Source organism: Lissotriton vulgaris, chromosome 10 (genome assembly GCF_964263255.1).
Source record: "Lissotriton vulgaris chromosome 10, aLisVul1.2, whole genome shotgun sequence".
NCBI classification, from domain to species: Eukaryota; Metazoa; Chordata; class Amphibia; order Caudata; family Salamandridae; genus Lissotriton; species Lissotriton vulgaris.
In genome coordinates, this window is record NC_141698.1 from 64490191 (window position 1) to 64512977 (window position 22787).

At 51.8% G+C, this 22787-nt stretch overlaps 1 protein-coding gene across 2 annotated transcripts in view; it reads left to right on the forward strand.

Annotated features, from left to right (window-relative positions):
- The first annotated feature begins 253 nt into the window (after positions 1-253).
- CASKIN1 (CASK interacting protein 1) overlaps positions 254-22787 on the forward strand; it is a 662583-nt gene continuing 640049 nt past the window's right edge. For both annotated transcript variants that reach the window (XM_086940483.1, XM_086940482.1), the window contains exon 1: positions 254-964. In XM_086940483.1, coding sequence (XP_086796609.1) covers positions 871-964 — 94 coding nt within the window. In that variant the 5' untranslated portion in view covers positions 254-870. The remainder of the gene's footprint in view (positions 965-22787) is intronic.

Genomic DNA, 22787 nt, shown 5'->3' on the forward strand with positions numbered 1-22787 from the left:
CTAAATCCTTATGTATTGAAACTGGTTCTTATGTAAAGCGCTCTGACACCTTCGGGTAAAGTTCGCGCTAGATAAAATCTTATTAAATTAAATAAAATAAATGAAGGGGGATGGAAATGGAGTGAAGGGGAGAGCAGAGAAGGAAGGGGCGGGGTCAGCGAGTGAAGGGGCGGAGTCAGAGAGCGAGGCGGGTGGAGGGAGGGGGGGATAGTGAGGGAGGAGAGCCTTGCAGATCCTGCGCTGCCCGGGTCCACCCGCTCCTGCAGCGCCCAGCGGACACCGAGGCTGGGCTTCCCCCGCGCCTTCGTCTTGCTGCAGCTGCTTCAAGGCCCCCTGTGCCCTCGGGGTTGTGGGGGGGCTCCCCAGGAGCGTGCATTTGGGATTGCAGCCTGGCTAGCTGCCTGTGTGGAAAGCCCCCCATCCCTGCGGATCTACCCCCCAAACCTGCCACCCTACGGATTGACCATTTCTGGGCATCGATGCGCGGAGCTGACTCCGGCCCCTCTGAAAGGGGGCGTTCTTGGATGCTGGGGGTGATGGTGGAGAGGGGGTCCCTGCCCCAACCCCTTTAGAGGCGCCTCGAAGCCCTGTCTGCTCGTTAGCGCCTGCGCGCGGGGGGACAGGCCCCTCTTGGTGAATTCTCCGCGGTCCCCGGTGCTATGGCGCCCTACAAAAAGGCAACCCGGGCCCAGGCGTGTGCCCCGCTCGCATCCCCGGCGTCCTCGTGATTCACCCCCGCCCGCCCCCTGCATCCCTGGATGTGCACGCACCCGCTCCCGGCGCACGGGAAGGATGCTCTGAGGGCACCGGGAGACCGCCCGCCCGCCCCCCCGAACCGGACCTGAGGACGCCCCCCCTGGAGACTCTGCGATGGGAAAGGACCAGGAGCTGCTGCAGGCAGTGAAGACCGAGGACCTGATCACGGTGCAGAAGCTGCTGCAGAGGCCGAGGCCGGGCAAAGCCAGTGAGTACCGGGAGGGGGAGGGGCGGCTGTGCACCAATGGCTGGAGGGAGGGGGGGGGGGCGCACTGTAACCTCCTCTGATCACTAGTGCTGGACAGCGGCATGGTCAAGGGGTGCAAAAACCCATTGCTGTGCACCAGGGCTGACCAATGGCATGAGGGAGAGGGGTACCAGTATCCACCGCTAGCCAATGGCAGAGGGGCGTGAGCAGGAACCCCTTGCTTCCATTAGCGCTGACCAATGGCCTGGGGTCACCAGTAACTTACTGCTGGCCATTGACGTGGAGAGCGGAGCTGTCCACTAACGCTGACCAATGGCATGGTGGAGGTCAGTACCCCCCCCCCCGTCACTAGCGCTGACCTGTGTGGGGGAGGGGGGCGGAGTGTACCGGAGCCCACCGATGCCCACCAAGGGCTCGGTACCGCGGGGGCCTCCCTAGGCGCATTCACAGTAGACGGACCACTGCCCAGTAGCACCGCTGATCACCAGTGCTGTCCAGCCGTCCTCTGCTGGACACTCAGCGCTGTCCTGTTAACAGCTGACCACCAGTGCCATGCAGCTTTCAACCAGCGCCCCCCACCGGTGCATACCTCTCTGTGAGGCGGATGGGGGCCCACCTGGCACCTCTTCTAAGGGTCAGGGGCAGCATGTCCCTGCCCTCCCCTGACAGAAGAAATCAGAAGTGGGCAGCCCAGACTCATCACTTCCAGCTTGACCCGCTGCTGTACAGGGCGAGACTGGCATGGCACACACAGCACGCAGGGGTTGCCAGTACCGGGGAGGTTGGTGCACACTGTTGAAAAGAAACCTCTTCTGCACATTTCCTGGATATTGTTTGCACCGGTTAAGAATGGTTACTAGTCTCCTGGGAGCGACCAATGGGCAAAGGCTACTTGTTAGCCTGTCAGTGGGTATGGCATATCGCCTCATGGTACTGGTTATGTTGTCACTGCTAGTTAAAGAGTCACGTAGTACTGAATCGAGTCTTCTGGAAACAGTCAAGTGGGTACTACGCCTGGCAGAAGTATTATGAATAATGCTCAAGCTGCCATAGGATAGGGACAGTTTCTGGTGCTGGTTAGATAGGCGCTAGGCATTGAACATATGTTTGTCAGTAATGGTCACAGTATGTGATATGGCGCTCTGGTACTTATCATGTGGGCATTTGCCATGGCACAGGTGTTGTCTGTATTGGCCAAACTGTTATTGTGCACAAGATATCACCTTCGGGTACCGGTTAAGTGTGAACTGTGCATTGCTCTAGAGATGCTATGCGTGCCAGTCTGCCAAGGGGCATATGAATATACTGTCTACTGGCCAGGAGGGCGTGAAGCGTGCCAGAGAAATTGCCAGTGCTTGTGAGGTTGCCATGGAGATAAGAATAGAGTTTTCCAGCACTGGTTATATTGGCAGTGTGTATTCCACCGCAGGTCAAGGTGGCATGTGGGGTGGAATTTTCAAGGTGGCATGGGGCATTGCCCGTTGGGTTCTTGTGGTGGCCAATCTGACGGCGTGGTGACAGGAAATGCTCAAAATCGCTCTGCTTGAAAACATTTGATACAAATTAAAATGTAGAATTTACTGTACTTTTGGATGACAATTTTTGTTTGGAAAGAAAGAATTGGAAAATGAATTAAACATTCAGTCAATACTGTGGGAAGAGTTTAGAATGTTTGGAACACCGACCTCGTCGCCAATTATATGCCCATGACCAGCTTGTCCTTCTTCAGGAGGTACGAAGATTGGAATACAATTTGTTTTACTAGCACTACGCAACATCACATTTAAAATCCCTTTAATTGTTAAAATGAAGTTCTTGAAAATGATTTTGCTCGTGGTGCAGTTTCACTGCACTATGTTTCCAATCAGATCCCGTGTTAAATGCTGATTTCGACCACTTTTTTCCGGTCAGTTTGTATTTCATTAGCTTGGGTTTCCGCCAGCTGCACATCTGATATTATAATGTTAATGCTCGCCCTTCTGTTGCTGGGTCTGCCTGTGGCATTAGCGAAGGCTTGTCTGGTCTGCACACTGCACAGACGTGTCTGCTGGAGCCCTACGTGAAGGCCAGCAGGTCCCACTGATGTGGGGTGTTCACCTGCCCAGGCTGCTGCATAGAGGTGGCTCGGGGAGGGGGCATGCTGATCAGGGGCTGGGGGAGGGGGGAGGGATGTCTGTCCAGAGTGAAAGCTTTGCTGCTGCAATAGACACTTTTTTATACATAAAAATCACCCCCTTGTAATAAATGAGAGGAGGGGAAAGGTGGATGAAGAAAGATGGTGCATAGGGCATCTCCCACGCACCCTGGGCCTGACTATGCACGGAATGTCCTCTCACGGTGACAGGATCTTTAGGACAACATCTCTCCAGAGGCAGGACGGGTAAAGGGGACACGTGACTCCCATCATTCCCCCGCTCAAGGTCCCGGATGCATAAGTGACCGCGTGGCAGTGTTTGGGGACATTTCACTCACTCCCTGGCTTACATAAGATGCAGGAAAACCTTGCAAGGACCATCTCCCTCATCCATAGGGCGTGGGGTGCAGGGGTGCATAAGAGACAGCATGACTGTCTCTGAGAGCATCGCCCTCATCCATAAGGCGTGGGGTGCAGGAGTGCATAAGAGACAGCATGACTGTCTCTGAGAGCATCCCCCTCATCCATAGGGCGTGGGGTGCAGGAGTGCATAAGAGACAGCATGGCTGTCTCTGAGAGCATCTCCCTCATCCATAGGGCGTGGGGTGCAGGAGTGCATAAGAGACAGCATGGCTGTCTCTGAGAGCATCTCCCTCATCCATAGGGCGTGGGGTGCAGGAGTGCATAAGAGACAGCATGGCTGTCTCTGAGAGCATCTCCCTCATCCATAGGGCGTGGGGTGCAGGAGTGTATAAGAGACATCGCGAGTGTCTCTGAGAGCATCTCTCTCACACTCCAGGCCTCGGATGCATACGTGTGCACGCAGAAACACTTGATTTCACTTCCTTCCACAACAAGTATTGACAAAAACTGCCCTCCACACTGAACACACCCTTCAGACACCAGCAGACATCTGTGCTCATTTTTACCTGAAGAAGGCCAGACCCCGCCCCTCTGCACCTTGGTGCAGTCTGGATCTGAATCCTCTTCCACCACTACCTATTCTACATTCAATACCGGAATCAAACCACAGTCAATATTGTGCAGGGGTCACCAATCATTTCTGTAGTGAGAGCTACTTCTGATCAGTGAAAATGATCGCGAGCTACTGGAGGCCAAACAACTTAGGCGCTGTTAACAGACACCCCCACGCCCAGCTTCACTGACTTAAAGGCTAATGTCCACAGAGCCAGATGCTATGGTTTGAATAAAAAATATTTTGACGAGGGGCACTAGGACAGGGCTGCCAAGTGTGTCAGCGAGAGCGTGGTCCTTGAGGATGTATGACTGTGTATTCGTGTGATTGGGACATATGTGTATGGGTGACTAGGGCTGCTCTGAAGGTGTCTGGGAGCTACTGGGAGCTCACAATCGACTGGTTGGGGACACCTGTAAGGCAATCAACACAATCTCACAACATTAGTAATTCTACTGCCCACACTACAAAACCTCACACTTCCTCTGTCACATCCTATGGCGCTCGTACAATCCACTGGCAATGCGGCTCTCGTCTCCCATGTTACATTCTCTCAAAGTATCATCCTATGGTGATGACCGTATCTCACCATCTTTCATAAATTCATTCCCTACTGAAGCCCTTACATCTACTTTGAACATAATTATCACCTCTCTTCCTACATGTATATTCCAATCATTCTTGAAAATGTCTGCACTGTGTCCTTAACCCAGATGAGATGCGGGTTGGCCGACCCATGACAGGCCTTCTCGTCCATGGAACATTTTTTGAAAGGGTCTATAGCTGACCACCTTCATGAAACACATCAGTCTGGGGATATCGAAACCCAAATATCAACGGGTCATAGTATCCTGGCCACAATATCGAAGTGTAACATTTCGAAAGGTAGGTTTCTAAACCTTTCCTATACCTGACTCCACATATTTGCACCTTGTAGATAGATATATATATATATATTTATATCATCAAGGAATGTAGATGCAGAATTAATTATCATGTATATCTTTCTATCTATCTATCTATCTATCTATCTATCTATCTATCTATCTATCTATCTATCTATCTATCTATCTATCTATCTATCATACATATATATAGATATAGCAATAACATCATCAAGGAATGTAGATGTAGAGTTGATAATCAATCCTTTCCTCCCTCTGAGCACTTTCCTGAACAATATGTTGTTCCTTGATATTGTGGTCCCGATATTGTGACCCATCGATATTTTGGATTTCATATTCTCTACCACAGTCCTCAGTCTTCACAACCATCTCTCTGGCTTTCACCCCGGCTGTGGAATAGAGGCCGTCAATCACTCAGAATTGTAGATCCGAGTTGTAGATGACATTCCATGAATAACTCAAAATGGTGGTTCCTGCCTGCTGTTACTGCTTGAACTGTTGTGGCGTTGGCTAACATCAAACACTCAGTTCCCCCTCAATACTCTCTGCTTACGCACAAGCATCACGGATACACTTTAAATTGCCTCGCCATATATCGCCACATATCTCTGTGGCAGACACCAAGCTGCATGGATAGGATTCTGCAGGTCTCCCCCTGTGCTCGTCCGGAGAAGAACCGTAGGACTCCATTGTCACTCCCATGAGGGTAAACTTGACATGGAGGCACTGTGAGTACCCCTAAGAACACAAGACTCTGCCATCCGCCAATATACTGCGGAGACTGGATTATACCTTAAAATGTCATCGACTAGACGCATTCTTCAGCTTATAGCCTACCAAGATCTCATTTAAAGATATATATCTTCTTTATACATTAAACTCAACCTAATACGGACTAAATGTATTCTCATGAAGGGCAGAGTAATCAAACTATTCCTCCAATATGGATTTAGATGGTTTCTTCCTCGCCTTTCACTCGCTGTTAATTCTACGTTCTTTCTCATAGACTACGCTTTCCTTCAATGACCATGTAAATTATAAACAAAAAGCACAGACCGCTTGTTCAAGCTTACATTATGATGTAAAACTAAATCCTACTTTCCAGCTATGAACTTCCAGATCCATGCCCATGACCTGTCTCAGCTAGACGGAGGAAACAGTTCATTTACTAGTCTCCCTGGCTCCTCACTGACACAAATTTAAGCAGCTTTTCATTCGGCAGCTCAACCAAAGAAAGTCTGAACACGTTTCCGCTACTTTGAAAAATCTACAGTGGTTCCTCCTGCTTGCCGCCACTTTAAAGTTTGTCGCACAAGGTCTACAAAGCACTTCAGATGAGGAAGCATGACTACCTTGCATCCAAACTCAGGGCCTCCACTGGAATAAAAACTAATCCGACACATCCCTTGCCAGGCTGTAAACTCAAAAGACGTACAAGGAATGCGCACACCAGTAGGTTAGTTTGGCATAAGGACCACGACTATGTGATGACCATCTTTTCCACCTTAGACTCTCCCCTCATTGGAAACAACTCCAAGCCTATCTCTTTAGCATTGTCTTACCTGTCTACTGTCTACACAGTAGACTCCTAGCCGCTTCTTCTCACTGGAATAATTGTGTTTATCCTCTTCATGTTTCTTAAATGATACACCTTCTTATGTAAACGTATTAGTATGTCCCTCAAATGTGGGCCATCTATTCTGGTTGCTAGGTAAAGTGCTCCCTGGCCTTCAGGGATAAACAACCACTCTGAGAACCACCATAAAATAAAGTAATAACGTTCAGGTTGGAACCACTCGACCTGGTATAGAAAGACCTATGCGTAGATAGACTTCAATCTAGGAAAGTACTGGCCCTGGCATTAAACATAAGCTAGAGTTTTTGGGCACTGAGTAGATTTTCCGAAGAGCTGGACTGTTATGGTGCCATGTTTACATCATGTGATGTGGTGTGTGAGGCTGTTTTGTTGTTGCCACAAACATACTCGGTTCTGCAATGGATCGCTGCCTTCTATGATCCCTTATAATCTGCAAACAAGTGTGTGGTTACTAGTTTGCTGCATGCATTGTTACGTCTGGTACATGATACGTGATTGCTCACATTTTAGTGAAATTGGAGAACCTTCTTCCATTAATACCACCCTCAAAACTTCTGACATGGCGAAATTCAAAATGGATAGCTACAAATGCCGAACACCTACATTATCCTGTAACAACTGATTTGACACAACACATTCCTGCAGTAAATCCTAATCTTACTTGGATACATTATTCCAGCACCGACCATGTTTGTTAATCCTACAACTTCTGCAGAGCTGAACGTCATCGCTCCGCACCAGGAACCAGTTCCTACGGTGTTCCTGTTTTGCACCAGGACAATTATATTCCTGGACGAGAGTGTGATGGTCAGAGGAATAGGCTGGCTTGTTTCCTGGCCCTTGTGGGAATTCTGGTGCATGACTACCAGGGTGGACTGACTGCCAAACCTTGAACCCAGACCTAGACATGTAAATGTGAATGTAAAGCCTAATGTATAGAGGAAGGCGGGACAATGAACCCAGAGAGCTCTGAGATACGCCTCAATGGGGGTGTCTGTAGGCCCCAGCCTGTGACCTGAAAATGCTGGTCCTCCTGTTGGCTGGATTTTGAAGGAGGCGGTCATAGACAATTGGTCCCTTCTTCCTCTTCCAGACCAGGCAGGACTACTTTTCCAGGGTCCCCTGCACTCCAACATATCAGGGCCTTCTCCTGTCTTACCTCTAGTCTCCTCCCAGATGTGGCGTTTCTTGGATGACAATGGCATTTGGTCAGACCCATGAATTCCTCTGGGAAGGTAAGGGCATTCATCACATTTTTTCTTCCCGGATGGGACAGAAGACAGAGTGGATATCCTTAGACGCCAACAAAAAGAAAGAAACAATGTGCTAAACTTTATGAACCATATATAGGGTCACCACCTCGCCTGTGTATCGGGGCTTTGTGTATCCAGGTCTCTGCTTTTTCGCCCCACATCACTGTTATCAGATATTTTAATTGCATTGTAATTGCATTTATATAGCGCTTATTACCCCTGATGAGGCGTCAAAGCACTTTTTCGGCGAGCAGCGCGCTACACCGGAACCCATAAAGGATTAGTGTTGAATTAGTATAGTGAAATATGAAAGTAATTTGAGTGGTGGATATTAGTCAGTTATTTGGATTCAGAAGGATAGCGGAGGGATAGAAGAGGGAAAAAGGTTGGCATTCATATACCGCTTGTTACCCCTGATGGGGTGTTGAAGCGCTTTTTTTGTGAGTAGCACGCTACTCCGGAACCCATAAGGATTAGTGGTGAATTAGTATAGTGAAAAAATGCAAGTAATATGAGTGGTGGATATGTTAGTCAGTTATTTGGATTCAGAAGGTGTGCCACTTGAAAAGACCCAGCGGAAGCTAACGGACACTACAAAACCCAGAATGCATCAGGCCAGCAAATGTAAATATGGACAGGAAATATGGTGCCATGACAACCGAGACCGAAGTGACAACCCTATGTAAACAAGCCACACAAATACACGTCACAGATTTTGCCCCGGATTTGTCACCAACGCAGCTATAACCCCTTCCAGAATGCCTAAGGTCACACAAGCAGCCATATGAGTTAGCAGTTATGCAGAATACGTCTGAGCAGCCGCAGCAGCAAACATGCTCGTTATTGCAAATGCCCACTGGCCTGGCTCAGGACAGATCTGCCCAGAACCTTTCACTGGTAATTAACTGCGCTGCTTTCACTCTGTCTCACTCCCCCTCCTTTCTGAGGCGACGTCACCGGGGTCTGTGCTGAGCGAGGAGCGCGAGTCTGCAGGGATGAAAGCCCAGCAATGTGTCTATTTAGTGACACTTCGCCAGAGCTTTAAGGACGCGGAGAATCATTTTTCCCCAAAATAAACACAGATAGTTCAGCACGGTTTGTGTCCTAACATGGCAATGCGTGCCGGTGAGAGCAGAGGCCTGGGCTGTGGATGCAAGTACCCTGCAGCCAGGGGAAGCCCAGTACTGAAGTGTGAGTGTCCGTGCTCGGCGGTGGACGCCAGTACTGGAATGACGTTAGTGGTGCACAGTGCTGGGTGGGAGAATCGGCAGTGGCCTCAGCCCCCTGATGCACATGGGGGTCGATCACCCTGATACAACGCCGGTGTTCTCGTTCTGTGGTGCAAAAGGGGGTGGTGATGGACGGAGCATATGAACCAATCAAACACTCACACCCAGTCAAAAGATCTGGGTTTAATCCATCAATGCCAGAAACCGGTCCTCGGAAGCTTGTTTCTGGTCCAGGGAAGACCTGGCTTGGCAGTTCGGGCTGGACTGTTCCCATGAGGCACAGGGTCAGACTGATTTGCATATAGCCATGTCTGAACTGGGGTGGCAGAGTGGGCTAAAGAACAGTGATGGATTAAACCCAGATCTTTTGACTGGGTGTGAGTGTTTGATTGATTCAGATGCTCCGTCCATCACCATCCCCTTCTGTACCGCTTTTGGCCGCCATAAGTGTGGCAGGGTATGCTCAGACGTGAGTCCCTTGCTCACTTTGCCTCTGGATTCAAGCAAGCCGTGCTGAAGACAGCTGGAATGCCAGAAACTGGTCCTTGGAAGCTTGTTTCTGGTCCAGGGAAGGCATGGCTTGGCAGTTCAGGCTGGACTGTTCCCATGAGGCACAGGGTCAGACTGATTTGCATATAGCCATGTCTGAACTGGGGTGGCAGAGTGGGCTAAAGAACGGTGATGGATTAAACTCAGATCTTTTGACTGGGTGTGAGTGTTTGATTGATTCAGATGCTCCGTCCATCACCACCCCCTTTCTTACCGTGTTCTCGTTCTGTGGCATAACTGACCAAAGAATCGAGGATCATGGGAAATCGGACCAGGGCAGACAGTAACTGACCAAAGAATCGAGGATCATGGGAAATCGGACCAGGGCAGACAGTGGAGGATCATGGGAGATGATGGCAGGCAAAGAAAGACCAATCCTAAGGGAATTTCGGGGTATCCGACCTGAACTGAATGAATGGTCACAGGCTTCGGTATCAGATGAAGAGGACTGACCATGAAGCAGAGGATCATGGGAGATTGTTTCAGTCTAGGACTCACCATGGAGGAGAGGATCATGGGAGTTGGTATCAGTCCAGGACTCACCATGGAGTAGAGGATCATGGGAGTTGGTCTCAGTCCAGGACTCACCATGGAGTAGAGGATCATGGGAGTTGGCCTCAGTCCAGGACTCACCATGGAGTAGAGGATCATGGGAGATGGTCTCAGTCCCGTACTCACCATGGAGTAGAGGATCATGGGAGTTGGTCTCAGTCCAGGACTCCCCATGGAGTAGAGGATCATGGGAGATGGTCTCAGTCCCGTACTCACCATGGAGTAGAGGATCATGGGAGTTGGTCTAAGTCCAGGACTCACCATGGAGTAGAGGATCATGGGAGTTGGTCTCAGTCCAGGACTCACCATGGAGTAGACTCGCAGGGGTCTCCAAACCGGTCCTGGAGGGCCGAATCCATGCCAGATTTTTTGGATATCCCCATTGAGATACATGTAGTAATTTTAAAAATCTGGCATGGATCCGGCCCTCCAGGACCGGTTTGGAGACCCCTGGAGTAGAGGATAACGGGAGTTGGTCTCAGTCCCGGACTCTCCATGGAATAGAGGATCATGGGAGTTGGTCTAAGTCCAGGACTCACCATGGAGTAGAGGATCATGGGAGATGGTCTCAGTCCAGGACTCACCATTGAGTAGAGGATCATGGGAGTTGGTCTAAGTCCAGGACTCACCATGGAGTAGAGGATCATGGGAGTTGGTCTCAGTCCAGGACTCACCATGGAGTAGAGCAGGGGTCTCCAAACCGGTCCTGGAGGGCCGAATCCATGCCAGATTTTTTGGATATCCCCATTGAGATACATGTAGTAATTTTAAAAATCTGGCATGGATCCGGCCCTCCAGGACCGGTTTGGAGACCCCTGGAGTAGAGGATAACGGGAGTTGGTCTCAGTCCCGGACTCTCCATGGAATAGAGGATCATGGGAGAGGATGCTGTGATGTCAGGACTGTAGTTCATGGGAGAGGATATCCAAGGGCATCAGTCCTGGACTGACCATGGAGCAGAGCTTCATGAAAGAGGATTTCGTCATCACAGGACTGATCATGGAGCAGAGGATCATGGGAGAGTTCATCAGACCAGGACTGACCATGTAGTGGGGGATGATGGGAAAGTAGACCACCCTGGAGCGACTATGGAGCAGAGAAGTATGCGATTTCAGACCTGGTCTCTCCCGATAACTGAGAATCCTAGAGTTTCGGACCAGGATTTACCTTGGAGGACCGAACCGCAGGGTATTCGGCCTGGACTGGTCATATATTGTGTTTTTGTGCAGCGCTGGCACACTGTTTACATATCTACAGCGCAGAGGATTATGGGAGACAATATCGTAGACTAGACCAGACCTTACCCTTCTTTTGCACCTAAGTCACCTTTCTAACAATCTCTTGCTGCAGCTGAAGAGCAGGATTCTTTACAGTGACCCCCGGCTCTGCTCCCACCGCAAAGCCTGTTTTGGAAAGTTCGCAGGGTTTCCAGACAGGTCAGCGTTTGATCCTGCAGCTGGGGCGCACTCTCCCACTTCTGCTGACTCAAACAGTTGTTGGGCCAGAGCTGCCAGGAGCTGAAAGCCAGACACGGCAGCATTAACAGGAGCTGCTGGCTCCAACTGGTGCTGGCGAGAGCATCACACCCCAGTCCTTGTGCAGCCCCCCTCAGGACAGTGCAGACCCGTCTTCGATCCAGGGCAGGCTTCCTTTATAAGTATAGTGCAGGGAGCCTCCTCAATCCTGTGAAGGCTCCAGCCCTAAATCCTGTGAAGATTCCCAACATCAGTACAATGCAGGCCCCCACCTGAGTCCGGCGGAGGCTCCCCCTCCTGAGTCCGGCGGAGGCTCCCCCTCCTGAGTCCGGCGGAGGCTCCCCCTCCTGAGTCCGGCGGAGGCTCCCCCTCCTGAGTCCGGCGGAGGCTCCCCCTCCTGAGTCCGGCGCCGGCTCCCCCTCCTGAGTCCGGCGCCGGCTCCCCCTCCTGAGTCCGGCGCCGGCTCCCCCTCCTGAGTCCGGCCCCGGCTCCCCCTCCTGAGTCCGGCGCCGGCTCCCCTCCTGAGTCCGGCGCAGGCTTCCCTCCTGAGTCCGTCGCCGGCTCCCCCTCCTGAGTCCGGCGCCGGCTCCCTTTCCCGAGTCCGGCGCCGGCTCCCTTTCCCGAGTCCGGCGCCGGCTCCCTTTCCCGAGTCCGGCGCCGGCTCCCTTTCCCGAGTCCGGCCAGGCTCCCCTCCTGAGTCCGGCGCAGGCTCCCTCTCCTGAGACCGGCGCCGGCTCCCCTCCTGAGTCCGGTGCAGACCCACCTCTCCAGTTCTGTGCTCCCTCTCCTCCTGAGTCCTCTCCAGGTTTCCCTCTCCGACATGTGCTCACTCTCCTCCTCAGCCCTAGGCAGACTCTCCGCCTTAGTCCTCTCCAGATTCCCCTCTCCAGTCGTGTGTTCATTCTCCTTCTCAGCCCTGTTCAGCCTCGCCTTGCCAGTCCTGTATAGATTTCCTCTCCAGTCCTGTGCTCACTCTCCTCCTCAGCCCTATGCAGACTCTCCTCCTCAGTCCCTTGCTCACTCTCCTCCGCAGACCCTTGCTCACTCTCCTCCTCAGCCCTGTGTGTACTCTCCTCCTCAGCCCTGTGCACGCTCTCCTCCTCAGCCCTGTGCTCTCTCTCCTCCTCTGCCCTGTGCACTCTCTCCTCCTCTGCCCTGTGCACACTCTCCTCCTCAGCCCTGTGCACACCCTCCTCCTCAGCCTGTGCACACTCTCCTCCTCAGCCCTGTGCACACTCTCCTCCTCAGCCCTGTGCTAGCCCTCCTCCTCAGCCCTGTGCACTCTCTCCTCCTCAGCCCTGTGCATCTCCTCCTCAGCCCTGTGCTCACTCTCCTCCTCAGCCCTGTGCATACTCTCCTCCTCAGCCCTGTGCATACTCTCCTCCTCAGCCCTGTGCACACTCTCCTCCTCAGCCCTGTGCACTCTCCTCCTCAGCTCTGTGCACTCTCCTCCTCAGCCCTGTGCATACTCTCCTCCTCAGCCCTGTGCATACTCTCCTCCACAGCGCTGTGCAGACTCTCCTCCTCAGCCCTGTGCGCACTCTCCTCCTCAGCCCTGTGCGCACTCTCCTCCTCAGCCCTGTGCACACTCTCCTCCTCAGCCCTGTGCATCTCCCCCTCAGCCCTGTCCTCACTCTCCTCCTCAGCCCTGTGCATACTCTCCTCCACAGCCCTGTGCACACTCTCCTCCTCAGCCATGTGCGTACTCTCCTCCTCAGCCATGTGCGTACTCTTCTCCTCAGCCCTGTGCTCACTCTCCTCCTCAGCCCTGTGCCCACTCTCCTCCTAAGCCCTGTGCATACTCTCCACCTCAGCCCTGTGCATCTCCTCCTCAGCCCTCTGCACTCTCCTCCTCAGCCCTGTGCACATTCTTCTCCTCAACCCTGTGCTCGCTCTCTTCCTCAGCCCTGTGCTCACTCTCCTCCTCAGCCCTGTGCATACTCTCCTCCTCTGCCGTGTGCATCTCCTCCTCAGCCCTGTGCATACTCTCCTCCTCTGCCCTGTGCATCTCCTCCTCAGCCCTGTGCATACTCTCCTCCTCAGACCCGTGCACACTCTCCTCCTCAGCCCTGTGCATACTCTCCTCCTCAGCCCTGTGCACACTCTCCTCCTCAGCCCTGTGCACACTCTCCTCCTCAGCCCTGTGCACACTCTCCTCCTCAGCCCTGTGCACACTCTCCTCCTCAGCCCTGTGCTCGCGCTCCTCCTCAGCCCTGTGCATACTCCCCTCCTCTGCCCTGTGCATCTCCTCCTCAGCCCTGTGCATACTCTCCTCCTCAGTCATGTGCACAATCTCCTCCTCAGCCCTGTGCATACTCGTCTCCTCAGCCCTGTGCATACTCGTCTCCTCAGCCCTGTGCATACTCGTCTCCTCAGCCCTGTGCATACTCGTCTCCTCAGCCCTGTGCATACTCGTCTCCTCAGCCCTGTGCATACTCGTCTCCTCAGCCCTGTGCATACTCGTCTCCTCGGCCCTGTGCACGCTCTCCTCCTCAGCCCTGTGCACGCTCTCCTCCTCAGCCCTGTGCACGCTCTCCTCCTCAGCCCTGTGCACGCTCTCCTCCTCAGCCCTGTGCGTACTCTCCTCCTCAGCCCTGTGCTCACTCTCCTCCTCAGCCCTGTGCATACTCTCCCCCTCAGCGCTGTGCAGACTCTCCTCCTCAGCCCTGTGCGCACACTCCGCCTCAGCCCTATGCACACTCTCCTCCTCAGCCCTGTGCATCTCCCCCTCAGCCCTGTCCTCACTCTCCTCCTCAGCCCTGTGCATCTCCTCCTCAGCCCTGTGCATCTCCTCCTCGGCCCTGTGCACACTCTCCTCCTCAGCCTTGTGCGTACTCTCCTCCTCAGCCCTGTGCACACTCTTCCCCTCAGCCCTGTGCACACTCTCCCCCTCAGCCCTGTGCACGCCCTCCTCCTCAGCCCTGTGCACGCCCTCCTCCTCAGCCCTGTGCACACTCTCCTCCTCAGCCCTGTGCACACTCTCCTCCTCAGCCCTGTGCACACTCTCCTCCTCAGCCCTGTGCTAGCCCTCCTCCTCAGCCCTGTGCACTCTCTCCTCCTCAGCCCTGTGCATCTCCTCCTCAGCCCTGTGCATACTCTCCTCCTCAGCCCTGTGCTCACTCTCCTCCTCAGCCCTGTGCTCACTCTCCTCCTCAGCCCTGTGCTCACTCTCCTCCTCAGCCCTGTGCTCACTCTCCTCAGCCCTGTGCACTCTCTCCTCCTCTGCCCTGTGCACTCTCTCCTCACCCCTGTGCATAGTCTCCTCCTCAGCCCTGTGCATACTCTCCTCCTCAACCCTGTGCTCACTCTCATCCTCCGCCCTGTGCTCACTCTCCGCCTCAGCCCTGTGCACGCTCTCCTCCTCAGCCCTGTGCACGCTCTCCTCCTCAGCCCTGTGCACGCTCTCCTCCTCAGCCCTGTGCATACTCTCCTCCTCAGCCCTGTGCTCACTCTCCTCCTCAGCCCTGTGCTCACTCTCCTCCTCAGCCCTGTGCACTCTCTCCTCCTCAGCCCTGTGCATCTCCTTCTCAGCCCTGTGCACGCTCTCCTCCTCAGCCCTGTGCACGCTCTCCTCCTCAGCCCTGTGCATACTCTCCTCCTCAGCCCTGTGCTCACTCTCCTCCTCAGCCCTGTGCATACTCTCCCCCTCAGCGCTGTGCAGACTCTCCTCCTCAGCCCTGTGCGCACTCTCCTCCTCAGCCCTGTGCACACTCTCCTCCTCAGCCCTGTGCATCTCCCCCTCAGCCCTGTCCTCACTCTCCTCCTCAGCCCTCTGCATCTCCTCCTCGGCCCTGTGCACACTCTCCTCCTCAGCCCTGTGCGTACTCTCCTCCTCAGCCCTGTGCGTACTCTCCTCCTCAGCCCTGTGCACGCTTCCCCTCAGCCCTGTGCACACTCTCCCCCTCAGCCCTGTGCACGCCCTCCTCCTCAGCCCTGTGCACACTCTCCTCCTCAGCCCTGTGCTCACTCTCCTCCTCAGCCCTGTGCACTCTCTCCTCCTCAGCCCTGTGCACTCTCTCCTCCTCAGCCCTGTGCACACTCTCCTCCTCAGCCCTGTGCACACTCTCCTCCTCAGCCCTGTGCTAGCCCTCCTCCTCAGCCCTGTGCACTCTCTCCTCCTCAGCCCTGTGCATCTCCTCCTCAGCCCTGTGCTCACTCTCCTCCTCATCCCTGTGCACTCTCTCCTCCTCTGCCCTGTGCACTCTCTCCTCCTCAGCCCTGTGCACTCTTCCCCTCAGCCCTGTGCACACTCTCCTCTTCAGCCCTGTTCATACTCTCCTCCTCAGCCCTGTGCTCACTCTCCTCCTCAGCCCTGTGCACACTCTCCTCCTCAGCCCTGTGCGTACTCTCCTCCTCTGCCCTGTGCACTCTCTCCTCCTCTGCCCTGTGCACTCTCTCCTCCTCTGCCCTGTGCCATCTCTCCTCCTCTTCCCTGTGCCATCTCTCCTCCTTTGCCCTGTGCTCACTCTCCTCCTCATCCCTGTGCACTCTCTCCTCCTCATCCCTGTGCTCTCTCTCCTCCTCGGCCCTGTGCACTCTCTCCTCCTCGGCCCTGTGCTCACTCTCCTCCTCGGCCCAGTGCACTCTCTCCACCTCAGCCCTGTGCTCTCTCTCCTCCTCGGCCCTGTGCACTCTCTCCTCCTCAGCCCTGTGCTCACTCTCCTCCTCAGCCCTGTGCGTACTCTTCTCCTCAGCCCTGTGCACTCTCTCCTCCTCTGCCCTGTGCCATCTCTCCTCCTCTTCCCTGTGCCATCTCTCCTCCTCTTCCCTGTGCACTCTCTCCTCCTCGGCCCTGTGCTCACTCTCCTCCTCATCCCTGTGCTCTCTCTCCTCCTCGGCCCTGTGCACTCTCTCCTCCTCGGCCCTGTGCTCACTCTCCTCCTCATCCCTGTGCTCTCTCTCCTCCTCGGCCCTGTGCTCTCTCTCCTCCTCATCCCTGTGCTCTCTCTCCTCCTCTGCCCTGTGCACTCTCTCCTCCTCGGCCCTGTGCTCTCTCTCCTCCTCGGCCCTGTGCACTCTCTCCTCCTCGGCCCTGTGCACTCTCTCCTCCTCAGCCCTGTGCACTCTCTCCTCCTCGGCCCTGTGCTCACTCTCCTCCTCGGCCCTGTGCACTCTCTCCTCCTCAGCCCTGTGCACTCTCTCCTCCTCGGCCCTGTGCTCACTCTCCTCCTCATCCCTGTGCTCACTCTCCTCCTCATCCCTGTGCTCTCTCTCCTCCTCGGCCCTGTGCGCACTCTCCTCCTCTGCCCTGTGCACTCTCTCCTCCTCTGCCCTGTGCCATCTCTCCTCCTCTGCCCTGTGCCATCTCTCCTCCTCTTCCCTGTGCTCACTCTCCTCCTCAGCCCTGTGCACTCTCTCCTCCTCGGCCCTGTGCTCACTCTCCTCCTCGGCCCTGTGCTCACTCTCCTCCTCAGCCCTGTGCACACTCTCTCCTCCACTCTGTGCACTCTCTCCTCCTCAGCCCTGTGCACTCTCTCCTCATCAGCCCTGTGTCTATTTGGCTGTCAAACACATGTCGTGGGGCGAGGTGACTGCTGCGCTCTCACAAACAGTACAGAACCATCAATGGTGTGATTGTTTTTTGTGGAGAAGCCCAGAGATTTCATTGTGTTAAAATACTAACAGTCTGATGCATGTGGTGCAGACTGCAAAGACTGCGGGGGCAAACAATACTCGTCTGAAACCTGTCATTTATACGACCCCTGCAACCACAATTGGACCCAATTTGACTCATTGCATTTGCCTCTTTTCGTTTTTCTTTGTAACCTGAATTTCTGCCCTGTCCTGCTGTGAATCTTGTTTTTTTTACTAAATCTCTACATGTTATACAGAAACACGTGTTTAAAACAGATTAAAGCAAGATGCCTCCCTGCACCAAATAAACAGCACATGGCGTACTACACAAACACTTAACATTTTGAATCTCTGCCAAGCTGCTCCTGGTCTTGTGTGCTTCAGCCAGCCCCTGCTTTCTAGTCGACCACACATGCTTTCCAGTTAACCCCACATGCATTTTTTTGTACTTTTATATAGCACAACTCAACCGAAGGGTATCAGGGCGCTTTGAGCACCAGTTGCGTCACATACATATATATTTATTTTGTTAGGCACGGTGAGATTAAGTGATTTGCCCATAATCACAGAATGTTGAGCGTCCCTGCCGAGACTCGAACCAGGTTCCCCTGCTTCGAGGTCGACTGCTCTAGCCATTAGGTCACAGTGAGCCGTCAAAAATCCCAGCATGCCAAGTGCTGTTGACTGAAACAGTCCGCCCTGCTCAGAGGTGTCAACCTCAGCATTTGACCAATTGCATATACAATAAACCTCGGAAGAATTTAAATTACTCTGGAGCAATAGGAATAATTTCAGTAATTTAGCAATTTTCACTGATGTCGGATTGCTGATAATAATGCGATTACGCCTGCTCGCATTATTGAGTATTATTGGTGAAAAAATCCTACTGCGAGAGCACATTTAGCGAGCATAAGCGGCTGCTCGACCTGCAGTTTATTTTCTGTTGCATTTAGGGCCGTATGTATCAACATTCCATTTTCCGATTCCTAAATAGCGATTTTTAAGGAATCGCTATTTAGAAATCGCAAAATGGTATGTATGTAGAAAATCGCTTCTTTTTAGCGATTCCTTAAAATTCCATAATTGCGATTAGCAAATTGCTAATCGCAATTAAGGAATAATTTCCCATTGATTTCTATGGGCCAGGCGGCCCATAGGAATGAAGGGGAAATTGCGAATCGCAATTTGCTAATCGCAAATTGTGAATATTTTCAAAGGTGCAGGGGTGTCTCAAGAACACCCTGCTGCACCCCTGAAAATGACATGTGTGCGCATATGACGCACATACATACCCTAAGGGCATGTATAAGCGTCCCATGGCACCTTTTGATTTTTAAAATAATGTTTTTTTGAAAGAATTCGCAACTTACCACCAACTAGAAGTTGGTGGTAATTTGCAATTCCTTAATGGCATTTTGGAATGTTTTTTTCCTTGATACATTGCATTTCAGGAATCGCAAAATTTGCAGTTCCTTAAATGCAATCGCAAAATAAGGAATGGCAAATTTAGCGATTCCTTATTTTGCAGCAAAAATGTTTCATACATACCATTTAGCGAAAATGGGTCCGCAAACGCCGGAATTCTGCGAATTTCGTCGTTTGCAAACCCATTTTGCCTTGATACATATGGCAAACGCAAACGGAATTTTGGACGCAAGGTTGCAATTCGTGCCAAGAAACTAATGCTAAAAACTGGGAGTAAATTGTGGGAAAATCGTACTTCAAGTGCAAATTCGGGGAGCACGGGCAGCTGCTTGTGCTCGTTATTCACCTTCTCTTGCATTTAGCACTATTTCTTAGCGCTCAGTGCATCCTTGAACCCATTTGGTTGAAAGGGGGCATTTTTGCAGAAAACAGAACAAAATGATGAAGTATTTTAAGTCTTATACTATGACAGTCGGCCCAAAAAACGTGAAATCGAGATCCCGCTATATAAAGGACCATTCTTTAGGGAAAGCGGATAGGTTTTGTTATTTAGGTATTCTGCTGGATAATCAGCTAAATTGTGAACCTCTGGCAAGAGTACATATACAATCTTTTCACAGGGTAGCTCATGGCATACTCTCCATTGCCAAGCACCTAGGACATAGCCACATCAGATCGCCCATTTTTGCACATATGATACTGCCCCACTCACCTCCGCCTTACACAGAACCACCTCTCCTTCAGAAAGCAGCTAAAAACCTGGCTATTCGATAAGTAATGCACCCACCCTCACCCAAGCGCCTTGAGACCCTCTGGGTGAGTAGTGCGCTATACAAATTTCTGAACTTGAACTTGACTACTGCACTAGGCACTTTACACGCTGTTTTTATTTGTCTTAACTGGCCAGCCTTCAGACACAAGTTTGTCCCCTTCTCTTTGTGCCTTTTTAATTTCAATCAAGTGAGACCAGCCTTATTGTACCTTCAATTATTAGACACCTAAAGTCTGCTGCTTTTTATCCCAGTTTTTGGCAGGGTGTATTTTGATAACTCGTGATAATATTATTCATTGTGTTTTATAGTGTCATTTTAATAATGTTTTCTTATTAATGTGCTTTTCAAGACTGTATATGCTAATTGTATAAATATATTTATGATGATGATGATTAGATTCATGGTTTTAGGTGGCCCCCAATATTTGTTACTAACTGTGGAGCCTAAAATTGCGTTTTTTGTTTGTTAGGTATTATCAGATGAGCATCCACACTGTTCACACACAACCATTTCTCTCTTATTATTATATGTCTGTCATTTTATAATTTTTAGATAACTGTATTGTATGTTGCTATTCATCTAGATTTTTACAAGGGGTGTTTTATGCTCATATATGAATGTGTAGTCTCTGGATAGCTCATGTATTTACTAAAGATTTTTAACTGTTTTAGATGTTTGTACTGTGCTTTTATGATTGCTATTGCAAATCGATTATGAAAATTTGATTGCTCGATTCATGTATTCTTCTTTCGTAATTCTGGGTAATCTTGCTGTATTATTGGGTATTTCTGCATGATTACACTACATGGAATTACACGCGTTACGCTCACTACTAATATAGAATCTTGCCCATGTACACTTAATGTTGTGTGTGTGGGCACTTTTTGAACTAGATAGTTAGATTGTGGCCACAAAGCAAAATAAGTAACATCTTCATTACACAAGTAAAAGTCTAATGCACAGTATTTTGGAACATCTAGGGAGATTTTGTGAAAAAATGTCGGAATAATATTTCTCCTGGAACTTTCTTTGGAGTGTTTGCATATATAAGGCATATGAAACGGGGCACCAGAAAAGGCAATACAATCAGAGAATAGTTGTCATCAGATTATGAGAATCAGAAATGAATGGGGTGGACTAGAGACATTTGAAAGTAAAGCCAGTGCTTCCAGATGGAAAACTATACCTCACTGCTGATAAGGATGCACTCACGGTGCCTCTGTGAAGTAGTCCTCTATTACCAATAAGAAGACATAAGGCATTATTTCCAAATAAACTTGGGGGATTGTATACAAAATGGGAAATCAGAAGTAACCCTGGGCGTAGTTTGCATAGTGAGGACTGCGAGCGACCAAAAAATGCCCACTACGCTATGCGTTTTTGCACTGTGCTACGTGCATTTCGCGCAGTGCGTAGTTGCGCAATCTACGCACACTCTGCGAGTGTAGCGTAGTGTTCCGCCCAGGGTTAATCAGAAGCATACCTCACGGTAGCTGTGAAGCTGTCCAGGCAGCAGGGTATATGCACACACTAACACTCTCTTACACTCTCACTCAATCTCACTCTCTCTCACACACACACACTTTCTCTCTCCCTACTGTGGGCAGAAAGTAAAACTGAATGCACCCGGGCTTCGGCATAGTCCAGTTCAGAGATATACTTTATGCAACATTTATTTTTTGTAGCACAAGCTCAGGTGGGGAGAGGGAGAGGGAGAGGTTTTATGTTTTTAACATGTTACTGCCCTCCTGAGTTTGGAAATCAGTCACATTATGAGGTGTTCAGGGGTGTAGGGCTTGTGAAAAATATTTGTGGAAGGACCCTGCTCCAGACACTGCCTCAGCGGGACCTTAAACACCCCTGAACTCCATAAAGATAGGATCAGCGTCCCCTTCCTGTCTCCAAGTCACCTCTCAAAGACCATCATCTTGCCTTCAAACGTGGGAGGCCTTCGCTATCTTTCAAACAAACATGCCCAGTTGATCCTGCAACACCCTCGTTCCCGCACGCTTAGAGAGACTTGACATGCTCACGGCAGGTCTTTGGAGAACCTCAGTTATGCTTTAAGGATCCTTGGAGATCCTCAGCCATGCTCTAGAGATCCTTGGACTGCTCACAGCAGGTCTTTGGAGATCCTCAGCCATGCTCCACTGATCCTTGGCCTGCTCACAGCAGGCATTGGAGATCCTCAGCCATGCTCCAGAGATCCTTGGCCAGCTCACAGCAGGTCTTTGGAGATCCTCAGCCATGCTCCACTGATCCTTGGCCTGCTCACAGCCGGTCTTTGTAGATCCTCAGCCATGCTCCACTGATCCTTGGCCTGCTCACAGCAGGCATTGGAGATCCTCAGCCATGCTCCAGAGATCCTTGGCCAGCTCACAGCAGGTCTTTGGAGATCCTCAGCCATGCTCCACTGATCCTTGGCCTGCTCACAGCCGGTCTTTGGAGATCCTCAGCCATGCTCTAGAGATCCTTGGCCATCTCACAGCAGGTCTTTGGAGATCCTCGGCTATGCTCTAGAGATCCATGGCATGCTCACAGCCGGTCTTTGGAGATCCTCAGCCATGCTCCACTGATCCTTGGCCTGCTCACAGCAGGCATTGGAGATCCTCAGCCATGCTCCAGAGATCCTTGGCCAGCTCACAGCAGGTCTTTGGAGATCCTCGGCTATGCTCTAGAGATCCATGGCATGCTCACAGCCGGTCTTTGGAGATCCTCAGCCATTCTCCACTGATCCTTGGCCTGCTCACAGCCGGTCTTTGGAGATCCTCAGCCATGCTCCAGAGATCCTTGGCCAGCTCACAGCAGGTCTTTGGAGATCCTCGGCTATGCTCTAGAGATCCATGGCATGCTCACAGCAGGTCTTTGGAGATCCTCAGCCATGCTCCACTGATCCTTGGCCTGCTCACAGCCGGTCTTTGGAGATCCTCAGCCATTCTCCACTGATCCTTGGCCTGCTCCCAGCAGGTCTTTGAAGCTCCTCAGCCATGCTCTAGAGACCCTCGGCCTGCTCACAGCAGGTCTTTGGAGATCCCCAGCCATGCTCCACTGATCCTTGGCCTGCTCACAGCCGGTCTTTGGAGATCCTCAGCCATGCTCTAGAGATCCTTGGCCAGCTCACAGCAGGTCTTTGGAGATCCCCAGCCATGCTCCACTGATCCATGGCATGCTCACAGCCGGTCTTTGGAGATCCTCAGCCATGCTCCAGAGATCCTTGGCCAGCTCACAGCAGGTCTTTGGAGATCCTCGGCTATGCTCTAGAGATCCATGGCATGCTCACAGCAGGTCTTTGGAGATCCTCAGCCATGCTCCACTGATCCTTGGCCTGCTCACAGCCGGTCTTTGGAGATCCTCAGCCATTCTCCACTGATCCTTGGCCTG